At 37.7% G+C, this 19,673-nt stretch overlaps 1 protein-coding gene across 1 annotated transcript in view; it reads left to right on the plus strand.

Moving 5' to 3' along the window:
- Window positions 1-4,908: 4,908 nt before the first annotated feature.
- HECTD1 (HECT domain E3 ubiquitin protein ligase 1) overlaps window positions 4,909-19,673 on the plus strand; it is a 109,970-nt gene continuing 95,205 nt past the window's right edge. Inside the window, 2 exon segments of the mRNA XM_021004235.2 lie at window positions 4,909-4,992; window positions 6,611-6,770. Of these exon segments, the coding sequence (XP_020859894.1) occupies window positions 6,631-6,770 (140 nt within the window). The 5' untranslated portion in view covers window positions 4,909-4,992; window positions 6,611-6,630.

The following is a 19,673-nucleotide window of genomic DNA, read 5'->3' on the forward strand; positions in this document are numbered from 1 at the left end:
ATGTAATAGTTGTATAAACTTCCTTTCCTAATTTTCTTTTTTTTCCTATTAAATGGCACCATCATTCTCTTACACTCAACCCTGAAGTAATATTTGATTTCTAACTACTTCACCCCATCCATTCAATTCTTTCTACTGCCTGTCACCCAATCTCCCATTATCTTATTGTAGAATTCTTCTCAACAGATGATAGGTTGGTGTCCCAATTGTTTCTTTATATTATCCCTCTCTATTTAAGACCCTAAAGCTTTGTCCTATTAACTCTTCAAGTTTGAACACCTCAGTTTGGCTTTTAAGTCCCTTCTTAATCCAGTTTCACTCTTATTTTACATCTCCAGATTCTCTAACACAAATCAGGCTGGTCTTCTTACTGTAAGCCCAATATCCAGGGCTGTGCTGCAGCTAGTTCTAACTGGGAAAGTCCATTGTTAAATTCTGAATGTGAGAATTTCTACCTCAGAAATCAGTAATTGCTACAAATTGGGGCTTGTCATTGTTTTGTTGATTACCTAGACTTAAGAAAGTGTTAATATTACAGATTAATATATATCACACACACACAAAGTTTGTGTATATAGTGTGTATATGTGTGTGTATATATGTATGTATGTGTACACTCTCCCTCTCTGTTATTCATTAACATGTTATGTTAAAATTGCATATGTTAAATATTAACATATACAGTATCTGTATATGTGTGTATATATATGTATGTATATGTCTCACTCTCCCTCTTTGTTAAACATTAACCAGTATATTAGTGTATTGCCCTATAAACATTACTTGAACTCAGCAGGAATGCAGTTGAAAGCTCAAAGAATGAAGTCATCACCAGACTGGAAGCCTGGTGACTGTAGGATAATAATAATAATAATAACAATAATTTGCATTTGCATAACTCTTTTAAGATTTACAAAGTGCCTTACATCCCATTATCTCATTTGAGCCTCACAACCTCCTTGCAACATCCCACAATAACTTCTATTTTCAAGTCTTTCCTCAAGTTTTTCCCATTGTCTATTCAAATCCTAGCCACCCTGCAAGGACTACCTCTTTCATGAAGCCCTTTCCTGATAATGCTGGTGGATTCTGATCTCATTCTAATGATAATCCACTTACTACTTCTTTCTTCCCTTCTATCTTCCCTCCCTTTTCTATCCCCCTTTCTTGCTGCCTATAGGGCAAGTTAGATTTCTGTACCTGATTATGTTATTCCCTCCTTGAGCCAAATCTGATGACAGCAAGCTTCAAACAATGCTCATCTCTCTCCCTTTCCCTCTACTGTAATAGGTTTTTGTGCCTTTTCCTGTAATTTACCCTTGTCTGCCTCCTTCTTTCCTTTTCTCCCAGTACATTCTTAGATCCATTTAACCCACTTGATTAGATTTTTTATCATTACATCAAAGACAACTTATACCCACCCCCTCTTTGTATACCCCTTTAAAATGGTGTAATAACAATACAGTTCTCAAGAGTTACAAGTGTCATCTTCCCTTGTAGGGATGCAAACATTTTGCCCTTATTAATAACATGTTGTTTTTTCTGTCCTGTTTACCTTTTCATGTCTCTCTTGAGTTTTGTATTTGAAGATCAAATTTTCTGTTGAGCTCTGGTCTTTTTATCAGGAATGTTTGGAAGTCTCCTATTTCATTGACTATCCTTCTCCTTCCCTAAAGGATTATACTCATTTTCACTGGATATTTGATCTTTGGTTGTAATCCAAGCTCCTTTGCCTTATGGAAGATCATATTCTACTCCCTATGATCTTTTAAGGTAGAAGCTGCAAGGTCCTGCATAATCCTGACTGTGGTTCCATGATATTTAAATTGTTTCTTTCTGGCTGCTGGCAGTATTTTCTCTTTGACCTGGTAATTTTGGAATTTGGCTACTATATTCCTTGGCATTTTAAATTTGGGATCTCTTTCAGGAGGTGATTGGTGGATTCTTTCTATGGTTATTTTTACCCTCTGGTTTTAGGACCTCAGGGCAGTTTTCCTTGATGATTTTCTGAAAGCTGCTGTCCAGGCTCTTTTTTTCATCATGATTTTCAGGTAGACCAATAATTTTTTCTTTTAGGCAACTGGGGTTAAGAAGTGACTTGCCCAGGGTCACACAGCTAGTAAGTGTCACGTGTTTCGTCTGAGGCTGAATTTGAACCTGGGGCCTCCTGACTTCAGGGCTCTATCCACTGTACCACCTAGCTGCCCCTTAGACCAATAATTTTTAAATTGTCTCTCCTGGATCTGTTTTCCAGGTCAGTTGTTTTACCAGTGAGTGAAGTGAGCAGAACCAGGATAACATTGTACACAATAACAGCACACTGTGCAATGACTAACTTTGATACTCTTAGCCCTTCTCAGCAATGCAAGGATCTAAGACATCTCCAAAGGTCTCATGATGCAAAATGCTATCCACATCCAGAGAAAGAACTATGGAGTTTGAATGCAGATTGAAGCATACTATTTACTCTTCTTTTTTCTGTTTGTTTTGTTTCCTCTTTCTTGTGGTTCCTCCTATTGGTTTTAATTCTTCCTTACAACGTGACTAATGTGAAAATATGTTTAATAGTAATGTATATGTATAGCCTATATCAGATTGCACATCATCTTGGAGAGGGAGGTAGAGAGGAAGGGGGAGAAAATTTTTAAAACTCAAAAGCTTAAGGAAGTGATTGTTAAGTCAAAATGAATTAATAAAAAAAAATCAGGAAACAGTTGCAGCAATCTAAGAAGCAGAGAGCTCGTGGATTAGTGCTTTTGAACTCGAGGAACATGAATGAGTACCAACTATGTGCACGGTACTATGACAGGTGCGGATTACAAAGAAAAAACTGAAATCATCCTACTTTTGAGCAGCACCTTAGTTGGAATCCTAGCTCAGCCAAATAGAGTCAGTGCCCACAGGGGTCAATTTCCTCACTGCATAAAATGAAGGGACTGGATTGGATGACTTCTGAAGCCCCTTACAGTTCTAAGATCCGGTAGGGTTAATTGGGATAATATTTTATACGCCCTTTTTAAATTACATTAAATTTTAAATTAAAGGAAGGCATAGTTACACATTCCAGATTAGAACGCCCTAAAGTACATCAAATTCCTTTTCAGTAGGTGACTTATTCTTTATGAGAAGAAAGCAAAAGTCTTCTGAAAAAAATAATTCACATCTTAGTCCCACAGTTCGGGACATGGGTCTCCTTCCCTGCTTAGGGCTGAGAGGAAAAGTGTTTGCTCACATAGCACTGCAGATCCAGTTTGGTGAGATTTTTGGTCTTCATCTGGCACTGTGTGTGTGTGGGGTGTGTGTGTGTGTGTGTGTGTGCACAATGAGGAAAAAGTTGAGGAGCTTATCTTTAACCTTTCACCTCTGTCATTCAGAAAAACAGGTTCTGACTAATCACTGTTGCAGACACAGGAGACGCTTTTTGGAAGGAAAATACATTGAAAAAACCTTGTTGGCCCCTGTGGAGAGAAGAGATGAGAAGCGAAAGGGAGGAGATTAGGAATAGGGAAGCAGCAGAGGAAGCCTTAAAAAAAATTATTCGGAACTTAAAAAAACTACAAACAAATGGGCTTTTCCACATGTGTGTGTTTACACATACATACATATATACATACATATATTTACGTATATCAGAAAAACAGGATTCTATATGAAACTGAAGATCTCTTATGTAGAGCTTGCTTTTTTAAAAAGTATATAATAAATTAACTTGTAGCTGTAGCTTGCAAAGATGTCCTGCTAGTCTATTTCTTTTTTAAAATTTTTTTTAACACCAAATAAAACGGAAATTTCTATATACAAAGCAAAACAGAAAAAAAAGATTGCACATGAAACCGAAGATCTCTCTTATGGACAGCTTGCTTTTCAAATGTACAATGAATTCAACCTTTGACTTTCAAGGCTTACCTACTTGTCTGTGCTTCTTTTTGGCTTTCCTTCTGTTCTGTGCATTAAAAAAAAAAGTCCCAAATGAAATCCCATCTTCTACATGAAGCCTTTCCCAATTCCTTTCACCCCGTGTTATTTCCGATTTATCCTGTATGTAGATTGCTTTATATATGTTTACATGTCATCTCTTCCATTAGATTGTAAGCTCTTTGGGGGCAGGGAATATCATGTTTCTTTTTTATGTCTCTAGTATTTAGCATAGTACCTGTCATGTAGTAGGCGGTTAATAAATATTGATTTATTTTTTGAATGACTTTTCCCCTTTTTTCTTTCCTTTTTTTTGGTAACCTTTCCTTTTCGCTACACTATCCGCCTGCACTCCCCCGAACCCTCCATATTTTTTCCTCCACTCCAAAAAGAAAAGGGAAAGAAACCCCTTGGCACAAAGGTGCGCAGAGTTAAACGTTCGGGAAGGACTCCGGCCAGAGTCCACCTCCAAGGGGGAAAGTAGGAGAGTCACCGCAGAAGCGAGAGCAGGTACAACTCCACGCGGGCGGAGACAGCAAACGCAGTACGGCGCGGCTCCGTGGTTGGCGGAGCGAACCGTCTACGGGCGGGAGCGAGTCTCCGCAGCGCCCCAGGTGGCCGCCTGTGGGAGTCGCCGCCGCCCGGGTGATTCAGAAGCGGCTCCGCCTCCGCTGGGCTCGGCAAGTCCGGTTGTCTCTCGCTCGCTGGTTTCCTGGCCCCGGTGTTGCTCCCTCCTCCTCCCTCCCTCCCTCTTGGCCCCCTCCCGGAGCACGATGGACGCGGGCCCCCCCCGCTGCCCCCGCCGCCGTCGCCGCCGCCGCCCCAGCGCGGGCCTCTGAGCAGCGGGGCCCGAGGAGCCGCGTGTCCGCGGGGGGAAGGACCCTGCCGGGGCTGCCGCCGCCTGGGGCTGGTGCGCGCTCGGCCGCTCGCTTCCGCTGTCACCGAGCCCCCCTCAGGAGGAGGAGAAGCACGAAGGGCGGGGCTTTTCCTGCGGCTCCTGCCCGGCTCGACCTGCGCGGCCTACGGCTTCCCGCGAACTCGAGGACCGCATTCGGGCCTGGCTCCGCCCGCGGCCTGGTACGGGGCGGACGGGAGAGGGAACCGGAATTGGGGCCGGGGAGGCCGGATCGGGGGCCGGGGGCCGGGGGCCTGCGGCGGGGAGGCCAGGCTGGTCGGTCTGGAGCAGGGCGGCTCTGGCTCTCCGGGGTGGGCGTGGAAGCGGAGCTCGGGCAGCCAGGATCAGGTGCCCTGGCCCGGGCCCCGGCCCCGGGGATAGGCAGTGCCGCGGCCGAGGAAGGCAGCCCCCGCCTCGACTCTTTGTTTACCCCTTACCTCGGACCCAGGAGGCGACCCGGAGCCGGCTGCCCTCTCCCAGCCCTGGGGGAGCCCGCTTGTCCTTGAGAAGAGGCTCATCTCCTCGCCCCCGGCGACCCCGCGACCCTTGGGCCCTGGAGTGGTGGGGCAGCCCCCGGTCCTGGGGGGGGAACCGCTCCCTCTGCCCTTCCTCTGCCTCCGTCTCCCCTTTTTTTGTTGTTGGGGTGGGTGGGAGGCGTCTCCATTTTCTCTCCCAAAGTTATTCTCTCTCCTTTCAGAGGACTTGGGACTAAACTTAAAAAGTGGGGAGACACACAGAGAAACAGAAGAACTAAGAGAGAGAGTGTGGGGGTGTTGGAGGGATGGATAGGGACAGACAGACTAGGGAGTGAGAAGGGGGAGAGGGAGAGGGCTGGGATGTCGGGTGCTCTTCAGTGGGCTGCCTGGCTTCAGGCTTGCTTTTGGCTTGGGGGTGCCTAAGACCAAATCCTGTTAGTCCCTGTCCCGGGGTGCACAAAGGCACATGTTGTCGGTTTCGTTCCCCCCTCCCCCGCATTCCCCCCCCCCCCGTTAGCTTACGTGGGACTAGAAAAATCTTCCTGTTGTGTCAGTTACAAAGAACATCTGTAAATGACTTGCTTTGCTGCCCTGATGTTGCTCGTTCCTTGATCTTTATCTTTTGGGTGCCCCTGTCTCCCGTTCCTTGTTGGGGTGGGGGGAGGAGGGAGGAAAAGAGGAGTATGGATTAACTATGTTAATAGTTTAACCTATGTTTATCCATCGACATATTTCTATTACTTTTACTTTAGTTGAACTTTTTTAACTCCTGAAAACTTCTCCCGAGTCCCTATTCAAATCTTTAATTTTGCTGTACGTGATTGAACTCCTTTGGAAAAGGTGCTTTTAAACATGAATACCAATAATTTTCTGAAATGTGAGGTGATTAGGGGAAATTAAATCTCATGGTGTTTGGCAGATCATTTTGTAAAAAAAAAATTGAGTGTGCCAGGGGGAAAAAAGGAAAGTAGTTTTGCCTTTTTGGCTTGGCGTTGCTGGTAATAGCAATAGTTGGATCTGAAGCTTGTTTTACTGTCTTTGACAAAAGAAGCTTTCTGGTTAGGCAGCAACTTAATCAGCTTATGTTCTCTGGCACAATTGGTTTTAATTTAGTATAGTAAGGAATACTGAATGTCAGTGAAGAGGAAAACTGAATAACTATTAAAGAACGAAATGGTTTATTGCATATATATATACTCATGAATCTTTTTTTAATTCCTAGGAGAAGACGCCAAAAATTTGATTGTAGCTGATGTATTTTTGATGCTCACTGATCTGGCTGGGGCATTTTAAGGATTTTTTTTCCTTTACTTTTTAATTTAAGCAAAGAGGCTTTTAAAAACCATGGCAGATGTGGACCCGGATACATTGCTGGAATGGCTACAGATGGGGCAGGGAGATGAAAGGGACATGCAGCTAATAGCCCTTGAACAGCTATGTATGCTGCTTTTGATGTCTGACAACGTGGATCGTTGTTTTGAAACGTAAGTAAAGCCCTTCATCATCTTCCACTGGGGTTTCTGTAGTGACATCTGTTTTCATGCCTGTCCTGACTTTAGGTTTTTAGAAATTTGCCCTTGGGTTTTTAAAATAAATTCTTTACCACTATTTTAAAGTGCTTCCAGAATTGTGGAAATGCATTTTTCTGAGCAACTGAAAATCATTCAGTGAAATAATAGCAGTGGTGATAATTGTGGTGACACAATGACTAAATAGGAAATGATCATTTTTAATTGATTAGTCGATTCATTTCCAGAATATGCCATACATCAAAGAGAAGAATATAAATATTTATCTCTTTATGTAGCTATTTCTATACCATGAAATTGACAAAAAATGCTTTGAAGGATAATGAGTGTATATTTTTGAGCTTTTTTCCTTTTGTGGGGTCAAAATAAAAATATGTTTTATAACTTTCAATTTGGAGTGTAAAAGTTGGATGGATGACATGTACCAGAGATTTAATTTTAGAAATAGTAATGACAAACTGGAAATTTGGAGGCAAAACAAAGTCTTTAACTTGTACTAGTATTCTAGCTTTTTTTCCTAAGGACATGAATTTGTGCCAAAACTTTGAAAATAAAATGATATTAAAAATTGTGTTAAATGTATGGTTCATGGCAACCTGCTTGCTCTTGTGTTGAATTTTTGAATTTTTGGGTGAATTTATTTTAAGAATGTAATTCTTACTGGAACCTTTTAAATTTAGCTATTAGTTCCAAATAAGAAGGGGAAAATAGTTGAGATGTTGGCTTAGATTTAGTTCAATTACTTTTAAATTTCTTTATTGGTATGGGAATAAAGGTAGTATTATACATGTGATAAAGGTGTTTTGTTTGTCTTGATCTTTTGTTAGTTTAAAAATATCATTGACAATGCCATTATTATGAAAAACTTTGTAAATCAGAAAAGGTTTCCACATCCCTTCAGTGACTCATTCATTTGAAGCATTATTTAATATGACAGACTCCTGGTACAACAAAAATAAGTTACTTCCTTGGAGTTAATTATATTTGGCTTTTATTAAAGTTATCATTGTGCATATATTTTTGCAGAAAAATGGGGTGTTTAAGTTTTCTTGTGACTTTAGGTATTTTGCATTTTTGTGTGTGAATGTTTGATCAGGCTTCAAAATCATTTTACCAGTGTTGGCATCATGTGTTATCATATAGTCTAATAGTAGCATAGCATTGATTTATAAGTACATTCTCCATTTCATGAAAAATGACATTGATAGCGTTAATACCCAGGTTTGGGTTATTCGAAAAAAAATCTGGAATAGAATGGGCCAGAGAATCCAGAACCGATAGCTTTATTTTATGTGGTGTAGTAATTTTCAAACTTTCACATAATACCAAAGATAGCTGTCACCTGACTAAATTATGTGAACTGCTACTTTTTAAAAGTCTAAATTCCTGTAGTCTTTTACTTGACAGTGAATGTTTATTTACTATTAAAATAGTTCTTTGGAACCCTGTCATTTTCCTCCCTGGCCGTTTCGGTGTAAATAAATGATTCTTGCTTTTTAAAATTTGAAATTAAATTCAGCACACATTAAATGCCTGCTGTTTACAAGGCATAATGGTAGTCACTGAAATTATTTAAAAATAATTTAGTGAGAACACTAAAACCAAATAAATAACGTGACTATTTATACTTGAAAATTAATGTCTTTCTACAGTATGTCCTTAATAGCTTAGTAGTCACGGCTTCTAGATTTCTATTCTATTAACTGTTCATTCGCCTTTATATGCATAAATCTTTCTTTTTACGGAGTTGTAGTTAGTGTGCTTACTTTCTTTTGGTCTTTTTTTTTACATTGTCTGATTCCTTATGGTTATAATTTTTAATGGTGTTGTAGTAAATGCATTGTATTCCATTATGTAAATTCTTTCTTTCTTTCTTTCTTTCTTTCTTTCTTTCTTTCTTTCTTTCTTTCTTTCTTTCTTTCTTTCTTTCTTTCTTTCTTTCTTTCTTTCTTTCTTTCTTTCTTTCTTTCTTTCTTTCCTTCCTTCTTATTTTTTTTTTGGGAGGGAGGGGTATGTGGTGGTCCAGATCTGTGTTTTCTTTGGTGTGGGGGAGTGGTGTCAAACTCAAGTAGAAATGGATACCTGAAGGCCACATGTTGACTTAGAAAACCATAGATTAGTATTATATGGTATTGTATTTTTATTTATTTTGCTGAACATTTGTCAGGTACATTTTAATCTGATTTTTTTGGGCCTCATTTGGGATAGTGTGATGCCTCTGCTGCAGGGAACCATGGGTGAGGAAACTCCCTCTCTCTACCAAGGCATATTGACTCCCATTCCATTTACTGTGTTAGAGAGTTGCTTTGACTGTTGGACATTTAGCTTGTTTCTTTTACTTTGAAATGACAAATAATGTTGATTTATATACGTAGTATTTTGACAGTTGATCTTTGTTTTTATGAAAACTTGCTTAGGATGTATTTCCAAAAGTGGAATTGTTGGGCCAAAGGTTTGATATACATATGTTTAAAAAAGCTTAACTGCCAGGTAAACATTAGCCCATATTTTAAAGAAATATCAGGTATGCAAGTCTTGTACTTACACCTTTTCTGAATTTCTCTATCATTACATCTTTCAGTCTTTGATCCTTGACAAATTGTTCTGAATGTCTGAAATGGAAAATAATAGCAGGTAGGAACTCTAGTTTTGAGTAAAAGAAAAATCCCTAGAGAAATGAAAATATTAAATGTCTGAATTATTTGCAAATATGTAGCTTTAGAGCTGTTGAAAATAGTTTTTAATGAAACAAATAGTGATATTGTTGATTTTTGGAGAATGTTCCTGAATTCTTGTGTTTTTTGTTTGTTTTTTTGCATTTGAAAACTAAACATGGTCAAAATCTGTTTTTGTTTTGGATGAAGAGCAATTTTCTATTTTTGTCTGGATTTGGATTACTGTGTGGATTGCCATGGCAAAAGAGAAGTCAAGTTAGCCAAATGAAATTTTAAAATTTCTTTGGTATTTTGATTGGATTTGTGTTCTCATCATTGTGGGCCCTCCCTCATACTGCTATCATCTACTTAACCTCATCTTGTGTAACGTTTGGCCAACTCCTTTTATTAATCTTCCACAGGGGGCATATTTTATTCCTTACTTCATATTAATAATCAGAAGGGGCTTGAGCAGTTACTTCTGTTACTGCTTGTATCAAGTAATCTTGTGTGATATTCATATATAGAGTAGACACCGTGTTGAAGGAGAGGCATTTCAGGCTGTATGTAGTATTGTTCTCTTAAAAGCAATGGGATCTTGTTTGGTACCTTTTCTGTCAGTTTTGTGTCTGTAAATATGTGGTCTGCTTATTTGTTAATAAAAACGAAAAGCTGGTTTTCCTTTTTTTTGAGTGGAATATTAAGATTTCATTTTGCAAACTTGAGTTTTCCTTATGAGGTATTAAATTCTTTTTACTACAAAAATGGGAAAATTTCCTTTTTATTAAGTATGGTCAATCCCTTCCTTAGTTGTCGGAGCCAGAAAATCTTTGGTTTCAGATATTTCTGTATTTGATCTGTGTTGTATTGGTCAACAAGGACTGCCTGTCTTACATTCTTAAAGTGCTTCACAGTTTATAAAACAAGGTCACCTCTTCTTATTTAATCTTTACAGTCTTTTGAATTGGTCAGGACAGACTGTCATCTCTATCTTATAGATGCTGAGACTGAGAGGTTCATTGACTTCCTGGAAGGTTGTACAGCCCTATTTAAGTGGCAAAACAGAGACAACCATTTCTTAGGAATTGTAGTCTAGATTACTTTTCACTATGTTGTGCTACCCACCACTATATCTGGACCATCTTTGATACTGTGTTTTCTAAAGAATTCATTTATAAAAGTTGTGCTATCACTATATAGTGCTTCGTGATGTTTGAACAATTTTTCTAGAAAGTAGCTCATTTTCTTGTGTATATACACTTTATACATAGCATATATACTTTAAAGTATAACTGCTATAGATCATTAAATCCCATAAAAATATTTATACATCCTTATGAAAATAGTGGCATGTTTATAGTGTAATTAGACAAAGCCTGTTGGGTTAATATAAATGAAGAAATTGAGTTTTCAGATTTTAAAAAGTTGTGTCATCTGAGAGATTTGAAATGTTTTAAAATCATTCCTGTGGTAGTGCCTGATTAGAAGAAAGCTCAATCTTTTTTAAAAAATGGATTCTATTGGAAATCAGTGTTAAAGATTATTTTTCTATGTATATTTTTGTCTAAGAGATACAAATTTCTAAAATAATGAGGCATTTCTTAATGTTGATTAAACTTGGCTCTTTTGGGGAAAAAATTAAAGTGATCTCATTTGTGAGGGTCACTAATATTCATTCTTTCTAGATCGTGGTGTGTAGGTAAGCTGAAGAATCATATGGATTCTACTGCTTTCATGGATAAATTTAATTCCTTAACATAGTTTGTCATCAGACAAAGCAGGTTTGAGATAATGTGGGTTGACATCTTTTTCTGCTTCCTTCTGTCTGTCCCTTTTGCCCTTTGAGGTTTCAGAAGGAAGTTCATGATTCAGGTTGATTGTGTTCTTGTTCTATAGCAAAAGTGAGATTTTATTTTTTGTGAATGGGAGTATGTTGATATGTATAATAAATTTCTGCTTACTACATAGATAGTCATTTATCTTAAATAATACTGTCTCCTTCCTATAATTCGTTGAATAGCAGCTAAATTTTAAGAACTTTATGTATTTCTCATTTAGGACAAACTTGAATAGGGATATGCTTTCTTTAAGTAAAAAAAAAATTGTAGGCATCTTTTTTTTTCCCTCATTACCTTCATTTCCAAATATCCCTTCTTGCTCCCCTATTCAATAAGCAATTAAGGGTAGTTTGTATAGTTTGAAGAATTTTTATTAAAATCATTCCACTTAAGTGTCTCAAAGTTCTGAGGGATACTAAGTTAGGAATTGTATTAGATTTTAGTTGGTTCTTTAAAATATTCTTCTATAGTATGCTTCATCCTTTTAAAACATTTTCTTGGATTAGGAGACTAAAATTCTCTTAGTTTACTGAGTATGATATTCTGACAGGATGATTTTGAAATTTTTAAGTTTGGGAATAATATAAATACATTTACTAAATTTAAATTATGAGAGCTATGACTTTTGGACACTAATCAGTGTTTTGTTTTGAAGGTTTTGGAATTCTTGAGATATAGTTGTACTGTATTAACTATATTTAAACACGAATTAGGATTTTTGCTCTTTTAAACAAGTCATTTTAGATCTAAACAAATAATAAAATTTGCACTTTAAATCAATTTTACAAAGAGTTTGATAGGAATTACCTTTGAATACTTTTTATTGTTAGCTTGTGTACCCGTTAAAGCATTTCAAAGCTGATTATTTAGATTTATCCATTTGATGGTATATTAAAAATAGACATGGAAATTACAAGCTACTCAGTTACCAAGGGACTTTAGTAACAGGGGACCACTAAGATGAGAGAGCGCCAGAATCTCTGCTGCTGTGCTTAGTCTTTATTTTATCAAGATCATATAGTACTTACTTTAAAAACAAACGTGCACATTGAACTTGTAAGGAACACGTCTTTTCAGTGTACTGAGAGATCAGTTGCAGTTAGGGGGTTGGGATGGAGAAGAGCAACAGAGTGTTTACTTAAAAAAACTGGGGGGATGATACAATTTAGATACCTCACTCTTGATAACAATTCCTGGATATTCTTGAGACTGTGTAATCGGGTAAAATGTAGTGTATGTTTTCACATCTGCTAGAGATTGTAACATTGGAGTTAGATTAGAATTGACTTTTTCCTGGCCTGGCATAATTTGACTTTTTGCTTTGAAAATTTGTTTCACAGTGATGCTATGTATAATTTGAGATATATGTAGGTGTCCTTTGATAGATTTAACTGCTATAATCCTGAATAATTAGCTGTAGAATGAAATTCTCCTTACTGGGCCCTATTTTCCCATTGATGCGCATTAATGATTAGGTGTACATTCTTGTAGAAAATGGTTTTTGAAAAATGAGAGCAGATTGAAAAGAGCATGTAGAGTTTGGAAATTTGAAGTTCTCTGCAGTCTTTGTAGGTAGGTACCTAAGTGGTGTGAATTTAGGGACATTACTAAAATGTGATCTTGTTCAAAATATCACTCATCCCACTGATTCACATGGAAAGGATCTCAACAACTCTTGCACCCTCATCAGCATCCCTGGGAAGTGATCACTTAGCTAGCCTCTTCTGGATGACCTCCAGGGATAGAGAAACCACTGCCTCTAAATGCAGCCCATTCTATTGACAGTTCTGATCATTAGGATATATTTTTCCAGTTGGAGTGGAGTGATCTGCCTCTCTGAAGTCGCCATGTATTGGTCTTAGTTTTTTTTTGGGGGGGGATGAGAAGGCAGGAAATATAAGTGTAATCCCTTTTCTATTATGGTAGGCTTTCAAATACTTGAAGTCAGTTATTATATCCCCCAGATCTCCTTTAGGTTTAACATATCTAGTTTCTTCACCTGATCTTTATATGGTATGACCTTCAGTGCTTTTCCCATCCTTGTCATTCTCCTCTAGACATACTCTAGCTTGTTATTATCTTCCCTGAAATATTGTTTCCAGAACTGAACACAGTACTCCAGAGGTGGACTCACCAAGGTTATCACTTTCTCATTCTTATGGGGTATTAAACCTCTGTTAATGCAGCTTAAGATTATGTTGAGAGATGCTGTGCTATAGTAGAGAGCTATTGAGTTCCCACTTTCACTATGCTGCCATATTAATTATTGATAAAAATGTTAAGCTTCATAGGACTTAGATTCTTGTGGCATAGTTTTGAGTGTTAAAAAAAATTTAAAAAAAGGAAAGCATAGGTAGAATAGAGGGTACTGTGTGCCTTCACTTCTGGTATCAGGAGCAACAGCAGCAACATTAGTGTGTCCTTTACTTTGCTCCCCTTGGAACCGATATCTTTACCTTTTACCTTAACAATGCTTTTTTTGTCTCTCTTTTCTAACTAGTGGATGCCCCTCCTCCATCCATCTCTTTCTCCTCAAACTCTCTCGCGCTCTCTGCAACAAATATCCCTTAGCATAGGAAATACATATGTTCTAGGAAACTTCATTAGGTAAAGTTTTTAGGCATATCATGACCTTGTTCTTAGTAAACTCATGTGACATGAAATACTGACATCACAAATATGATAGAACAGTATTGGGATTATAGATTTAGAGGTCATTTAGTACAATCCCTTAATTTTACAGATGAGGAGACTTCAAGTCTAGAGAGGTTGTGACTTGTCCAAGTTTATACAGTTAGTGAGTGGCAAAGCTGGAATTTGAACTCAGGACCTTTAGCTCCAAATTTTGCACTTTTCCCACTAGACCAGGCTGCTTATCTCTTGTCATTTCAGTAGTGTATTTTATGTGTACTCAAATGTGTGTACATATACATACAAATTATATGGATGGAAAAGCCTGGAGTTTTACATTTTGCATATACCTTTTTTTTTTCATGTATGAACTGTGGTTGGAAGGAGATGTACACCAATATCTAGTCCAGGAGTTATTTTTATCTCACCAGTGCTAAATTGAACCAGTCTAGAAGCAGGAAGAGGGTTGAAGAGGGAGGGAGAGGGCTAGAGTATGTTATAAGTGAACTAGGAGCTTATTTTAGAGTGAATGTTTGCTTGAGTTTTCTTATAATGGAGCATACAAGGGCTGTCTTCTGAGGTTTGTTACTACTAAGCTGCTTTTTATTCATTTTGTTATCTTCCTAAGATTTTTAATGGACTCTGATTTTTTTTTCTTCCTTTTTCAAAACTTTCTCCACTTACACAGTGATAGCAATAGCACATTAAAAAAATAAAGATGGCCCAAATATGGATGAGATCACCCAGTGAAGTAGTATAGAGGGAGAAGAGAATAGAACACAGGACACAACACCTATGGTTAGAAGGCATGATCTGGAAGAGGATCCAGCAAAAGATACAGAGAAGGAGTGGTTAGATAGGTAAGAGGAGAAGTGGGAGAGAGTGATGTCACAAAAACATAGAGAGAAGAGAATATCCAGGAGGAAAGAGTGATCAACAGTTTCAAAGTCTGCAGGGGAGTGATGATTGAAAAAAAGTGCTATTGGATTTGGCAACTAAGAGATTGATCATGAGTAACTATGGAGAGAGCAGTTTTGGTGGAATGATAAGGTCAGAAGCTAGATTTGTAAAGGGTTAAGAAGAGTGGGAGGAGAGAAAGTGGAAGCACTTAGGTTTAGAACTGGAAGAGACTTTAGAAGTCATCAAATCTAACCTTTCATTTTATGAATGAGAAAACTGAGGCCCAGAGAAGTTACATGATTTGCCAAGCCTCACACAGCTAGTGTCAGAGGTGGAATTCAAACTGAGATCTTCATCTGTCCAGTACACACACACCATGCTGCCTCTTCCCAACCTTCTGGCTAATACAGACTTGACACATTGTGTCTGTGTGTGTGTGTGTATGTGTAATTAATATTTTCAAATAGATATATGAAGTGCCTTCCCATTCTGTCTTATATTTAACTACTTTGTATCTAATCAACTTCATATTCATGCTCTCTCTATTTTTATATATGTTTCTTGCCTTTCCTATTGGAATGGAATGGAAGCTCCTTGTGAGCAGGGACTGTTTGATTTTTTGTGTTTGTGTCCTCAGTGCCTGACACATAGCAGGTGCCCTGTGCTTATAACAATATTTGTTGTCACACAGATAGATACTGGTATAATTGGGACAATAATCCAGGAGTTAGGTCTTATGTTCTTTCTCCTGTAGCAGGATGCCCTTGCTTCCATTAACTATTTAGGTAATTACAGCTTAAAAGATACTATAAGTTAGTTTTGGCTCAGACTTTTACCCTGTAAAGAGCAAGTTGGATGTCTTCCATTAGATTAAATACATCACAGGCAATTAATATCGTGAAAAGAACATTGGATTTGGAGTTACAATGTGGACTTTAATCTTGGTCCTAATGATATCTGTAGGTCACTTTACATCTTGTAGCTTTTAAGACCTACTGGTTTTAACATACTCTGGCAGTGTTAGGCTATATTTTAAGATCATTCTGTTTGTGAATGTCTTGATTAAAGTGCTGAATTTGATGTTAAGGGAATTTGCCATTTCATGTCTCTGTAAAGAGTAGAATTTATGGTATTTTTATGTCTTGGTTTTATGTGTTATGATAATTTCCCATTATTGCTCACCAAATCCATTGAGTCCTCCCCTTTGAAGAAAATAAGCAAAATCAAAGCAACAAACAGCCACATTTGATAGTTTGTGCAACATTCATTCGTTCCACATTTTTGTCTCCCATATCTACGTAGAAGGAAGTGTGTTTTATTATCCAATGTTCACTGAAACTAAGAATGATCATTGCATTTAATCTGTGTTTTATAGTATTTGTGTTGTTTTCATTTATGTTACTATAGTCATGCATATTATTCTTAGACTCAGAAAAAAAGGATCGTGAATTTGGAGCTGTTCTATTTACTACCGGTATGACCTTGGGGATGTCATTTGTTCTTTCTGAGCCTTGGTTTCCTTGACTTTAATATGAGAGTTTAACTAGATATAAACTCCTAAGGTCCCTTCCAGCTCTAGATGGGTGATCCTTCATTCTCTTGGATCATATGAGTCTTCCCATATTTCTCTGAATTCCTCATATTCCTAATTTCTTATAGCACAGTGATATTCTTTTATTCCTACATCACAGTTTGTGCAGTTATTCCCCAAGAATGGTATCCAGTTTGTTATTTAGTCCTTTGCTACCACAAAGATTGGTTGTTTTATATGGTACCCTTTGTTCTGGGTAAAAGGGTGTGAAAGTGAATGTTTTAAGTGACTATTTTTATAATTCTAAATAAGTTTCTAGAATGGTCGAACAGATTGATAGCTCCACTAATGGAATGTGTATACCTTTCCTCCAACACTACTTTTTTCATCTTTACCAGTTTGCTGCTTAGGAGGTCAAACAATCACTAGAAACAAACAAGTAATGAGTGGGATTTATGACATACTTGTTAAAATAAATTTATTGGTATCTTTCTTTAATATCCTCTAAATTTTTCCCTGCGTGCCTCTCTTTCTCCTAGATACCCATACTTTATAACATAGTTTATAACTTTATATACTTTATAAGTTTATTTTTAATGAAAAAAGAAAAAAAGAGGATCAGCAAAATTGACCAATAACGTTGAAAAAAAAAAGACAAGAAATACAATGTTCCATACCTGGGAAAACCTCCCCACCTTGTAAAGGAACAGAAATGGGGAAGGGAGGGAATATATATCTCTTCTTTGGGGTCAAGCCTGTTCTTTGTGATTCTTTGTAATTTTGCAACTTTTATTTTCGATTATGTTTTGTGGTGGTTCTTTTCATGTACATTGTCATCATCTTGTGTATTGTTTTCTTGGCTCCACTTATTTTGTATCAGTTCCTATGAATCTTTTTATATGTCTGTGTATTCATCATTATTTCTTTATATCTCCAGTGCTTGGCAAAAGACTTGTCTCAGAGTAGTCACTTTATAAATGCTTATTGACTAACATTTCTCTTTGGGGCCATGCTTATTTTTTTAAATAATTCTACAACATTGATTTTTCATAGTGTGGTGGTAGTTCTTTCCAGTTACATTGCTGTAGTCATTGTGAACATTATATTTTTGGCTCTCCTTACTTCACTGTACATCAGTTCATGTAAGTCTTTCTAGAATCTTTTCGTGAACTTCTTTGTAGTCCTAGTATTCGTTGTTTCTTACAGCATGGTAATATTTCATTATATTCATGTGGCACAGTTTATTTTTAGCTCTTCCTTAATCAGTGTCCATCTCCTTGGTTTCTAGGGTGCCACAAAAAGTGCTGCTATAATTATTTTGGTGTATGTGGAATCTTTTTAAAAAATCATTGATCTTGGTATATATGCAACAGTAGTCTGGGTCAAAGAGTAGGGGCATTTCAGCCACTTTATTTGCACAATTCCAAATTACTTTACAAAATGGTCATACTAATTCACTGCTCCGTCAGAAATAAATTAGTGTGCCTATGTTTCCACAGTTGCCCTAACATTGACTATTCCCATCTTTTTTCTTCTTTGCCAATTTACTAATTATAGTTGAGATATCAGAGTTTTAATTTGTGTTTTTTTGTATTAGTAATTGGGAGGTTTTTTTCCCCCAGATGGTAGTTAGCCAAAGAAACAATCACATCTGTGTTAGACCAATGCTCTCCAGGTTACTGTAATGACTGGGGTTAAGTTAGCCTTAATCTCTTTCTGCAGCCTTCGCCATTGCTACTTCCCATCCTGTGACCTCTCAGCTTCAGAGGCAATATGAGCTCTCTCTTTTTCTCCAGGGTTGGACGCTGCTCAGTAATTATGTGGCCAGTTCTCTTCTTTCTTTGGAATGGCCAGTGCCTGAATTTTCAAAACTTAGGAATTCTCAAATTTGGTGAGGCAGTCTTTAGGGTTTAGCTCAGGCTAAAAGGGCAGTTGCCTGATCTTAGTGCTAGAGAACTGAAATTCTTCAGTCTTCCTCCCAGGAGCTAAGGGTTAGTGAACATAAGTAGGGCTTTTTTTGTACCATGGACCCTTTTGGCTTTCTGAAAAAGCCTTATGGACCCCTTTTCAGAACAGTATGTTTTATATGTCTAACATAAAATGCACAAGATTATAAGGGAAACTAATTATATTGAAATAACTACCAACTGGTTAAAAACAAATAATTTATAGACCTCTGGTTCTGTAAAACTTCTAACAGTCTGTCCCCTTAGGCCATGTGTGCAAGCATTTGTCTGCTTTTGTCCTATGCTTTTGCAGGAATTTAAAGTGCTTTAACAGCAGCCAAAATATCCTACGGGAATCCTAACCCTAGGGAAAGCCCACTCTCAGGAACTTGTTTCTGACTGGTGTCCAGAAAGCTGACTTTAAGTATTCAATACTCAAATCTCATAGGTTCCTTCTTCAAGCACCCATTTTGGAGGTGGTTTGGGAAAAGAGGCTATGCAAATGATGACAGGGTCATTTACATTTATTCCCCTCATCTTTAAAGAATGTAAATCTGTTCTGTTGCTGTATTGCTCTGCCCCGTGAACAGCAAAAGAGTTTCTCTGATTCCCTTGTATAGAGCATGGAGAGAGGAAGAGATAATCAGCTTGGAGGCAGATTCAGTCAGTGAAAAGCAGTCTGGAGTTCTCTTTCTCCTCTAAAGGAAGTATTACTGTATATTTCTATTTTCTTCATAGGTAGATGCCCCTTAGGTGCTTCAGACAAAAAGGCTTATCATACTGATTAAAAGCTCATCTAATTGATGAAGGGACTCCCTTGATTAATTCCAACTTTTTAATTGTATTTATGTTGATAATTTCCTTTAAATTTTTTTGTTTTGTTGACAATTGTTTATGGTATTTTTTTCATAACACTTTTACTTTTCAATGAGTTTATCTTGTTCGTTTCTGTCAATTTGCCCGCGCTCTCGCTTGCTCTCTCGCTAGCTCTCTCTGTCTTTTAATCTACTTAGTTAATGGTTGGTTGCTTTTGTTTGGCAGTTAGGTGATTTAGTGGACAGAGCGCTGAGCCTGGGGTCAGGAAGACCTGAGTTAAAATCTGGCCTCAGACATTTACTATCCAAGTGATCCTGGGCAATTCACTTAACCTCTGCCTTAAACCACTGGAGAAGAAAATGACAAACCACTCCAGTAGCCTTTCCAAGAAAACGCTACGGACAGTATGGTCCACAAGGTCATGAAGAGCCAGACGTGACTCAGCAGCAACGAGAGCAAATTCTGTTAAGTTTTTTAAAACAACTCATTATGTCTTTTATTTTAAAGTGTATTTTTTCTAAGCTTTAAGATTTATTTTGTGC

The sequence above is a fragment of the Phascolarctos cinereus genome, unplaced genomic scaffold (genome assembly GCF_003287225.1).
Source record: "Phascolarctos cinereus isolate Bilbo 61053 unplaced genomic scaffold, phaCin_HiC Scaffold_3;HRSCAF=262, whole genome shotgun sequence".
Classification (NCBI taxonomy): Eukaryota; Metazoa; Chordata; class Mammalia; order Diprotodontia; family Phascolarctidae; genus Phascolarctos; species Phascolarctos cinereus.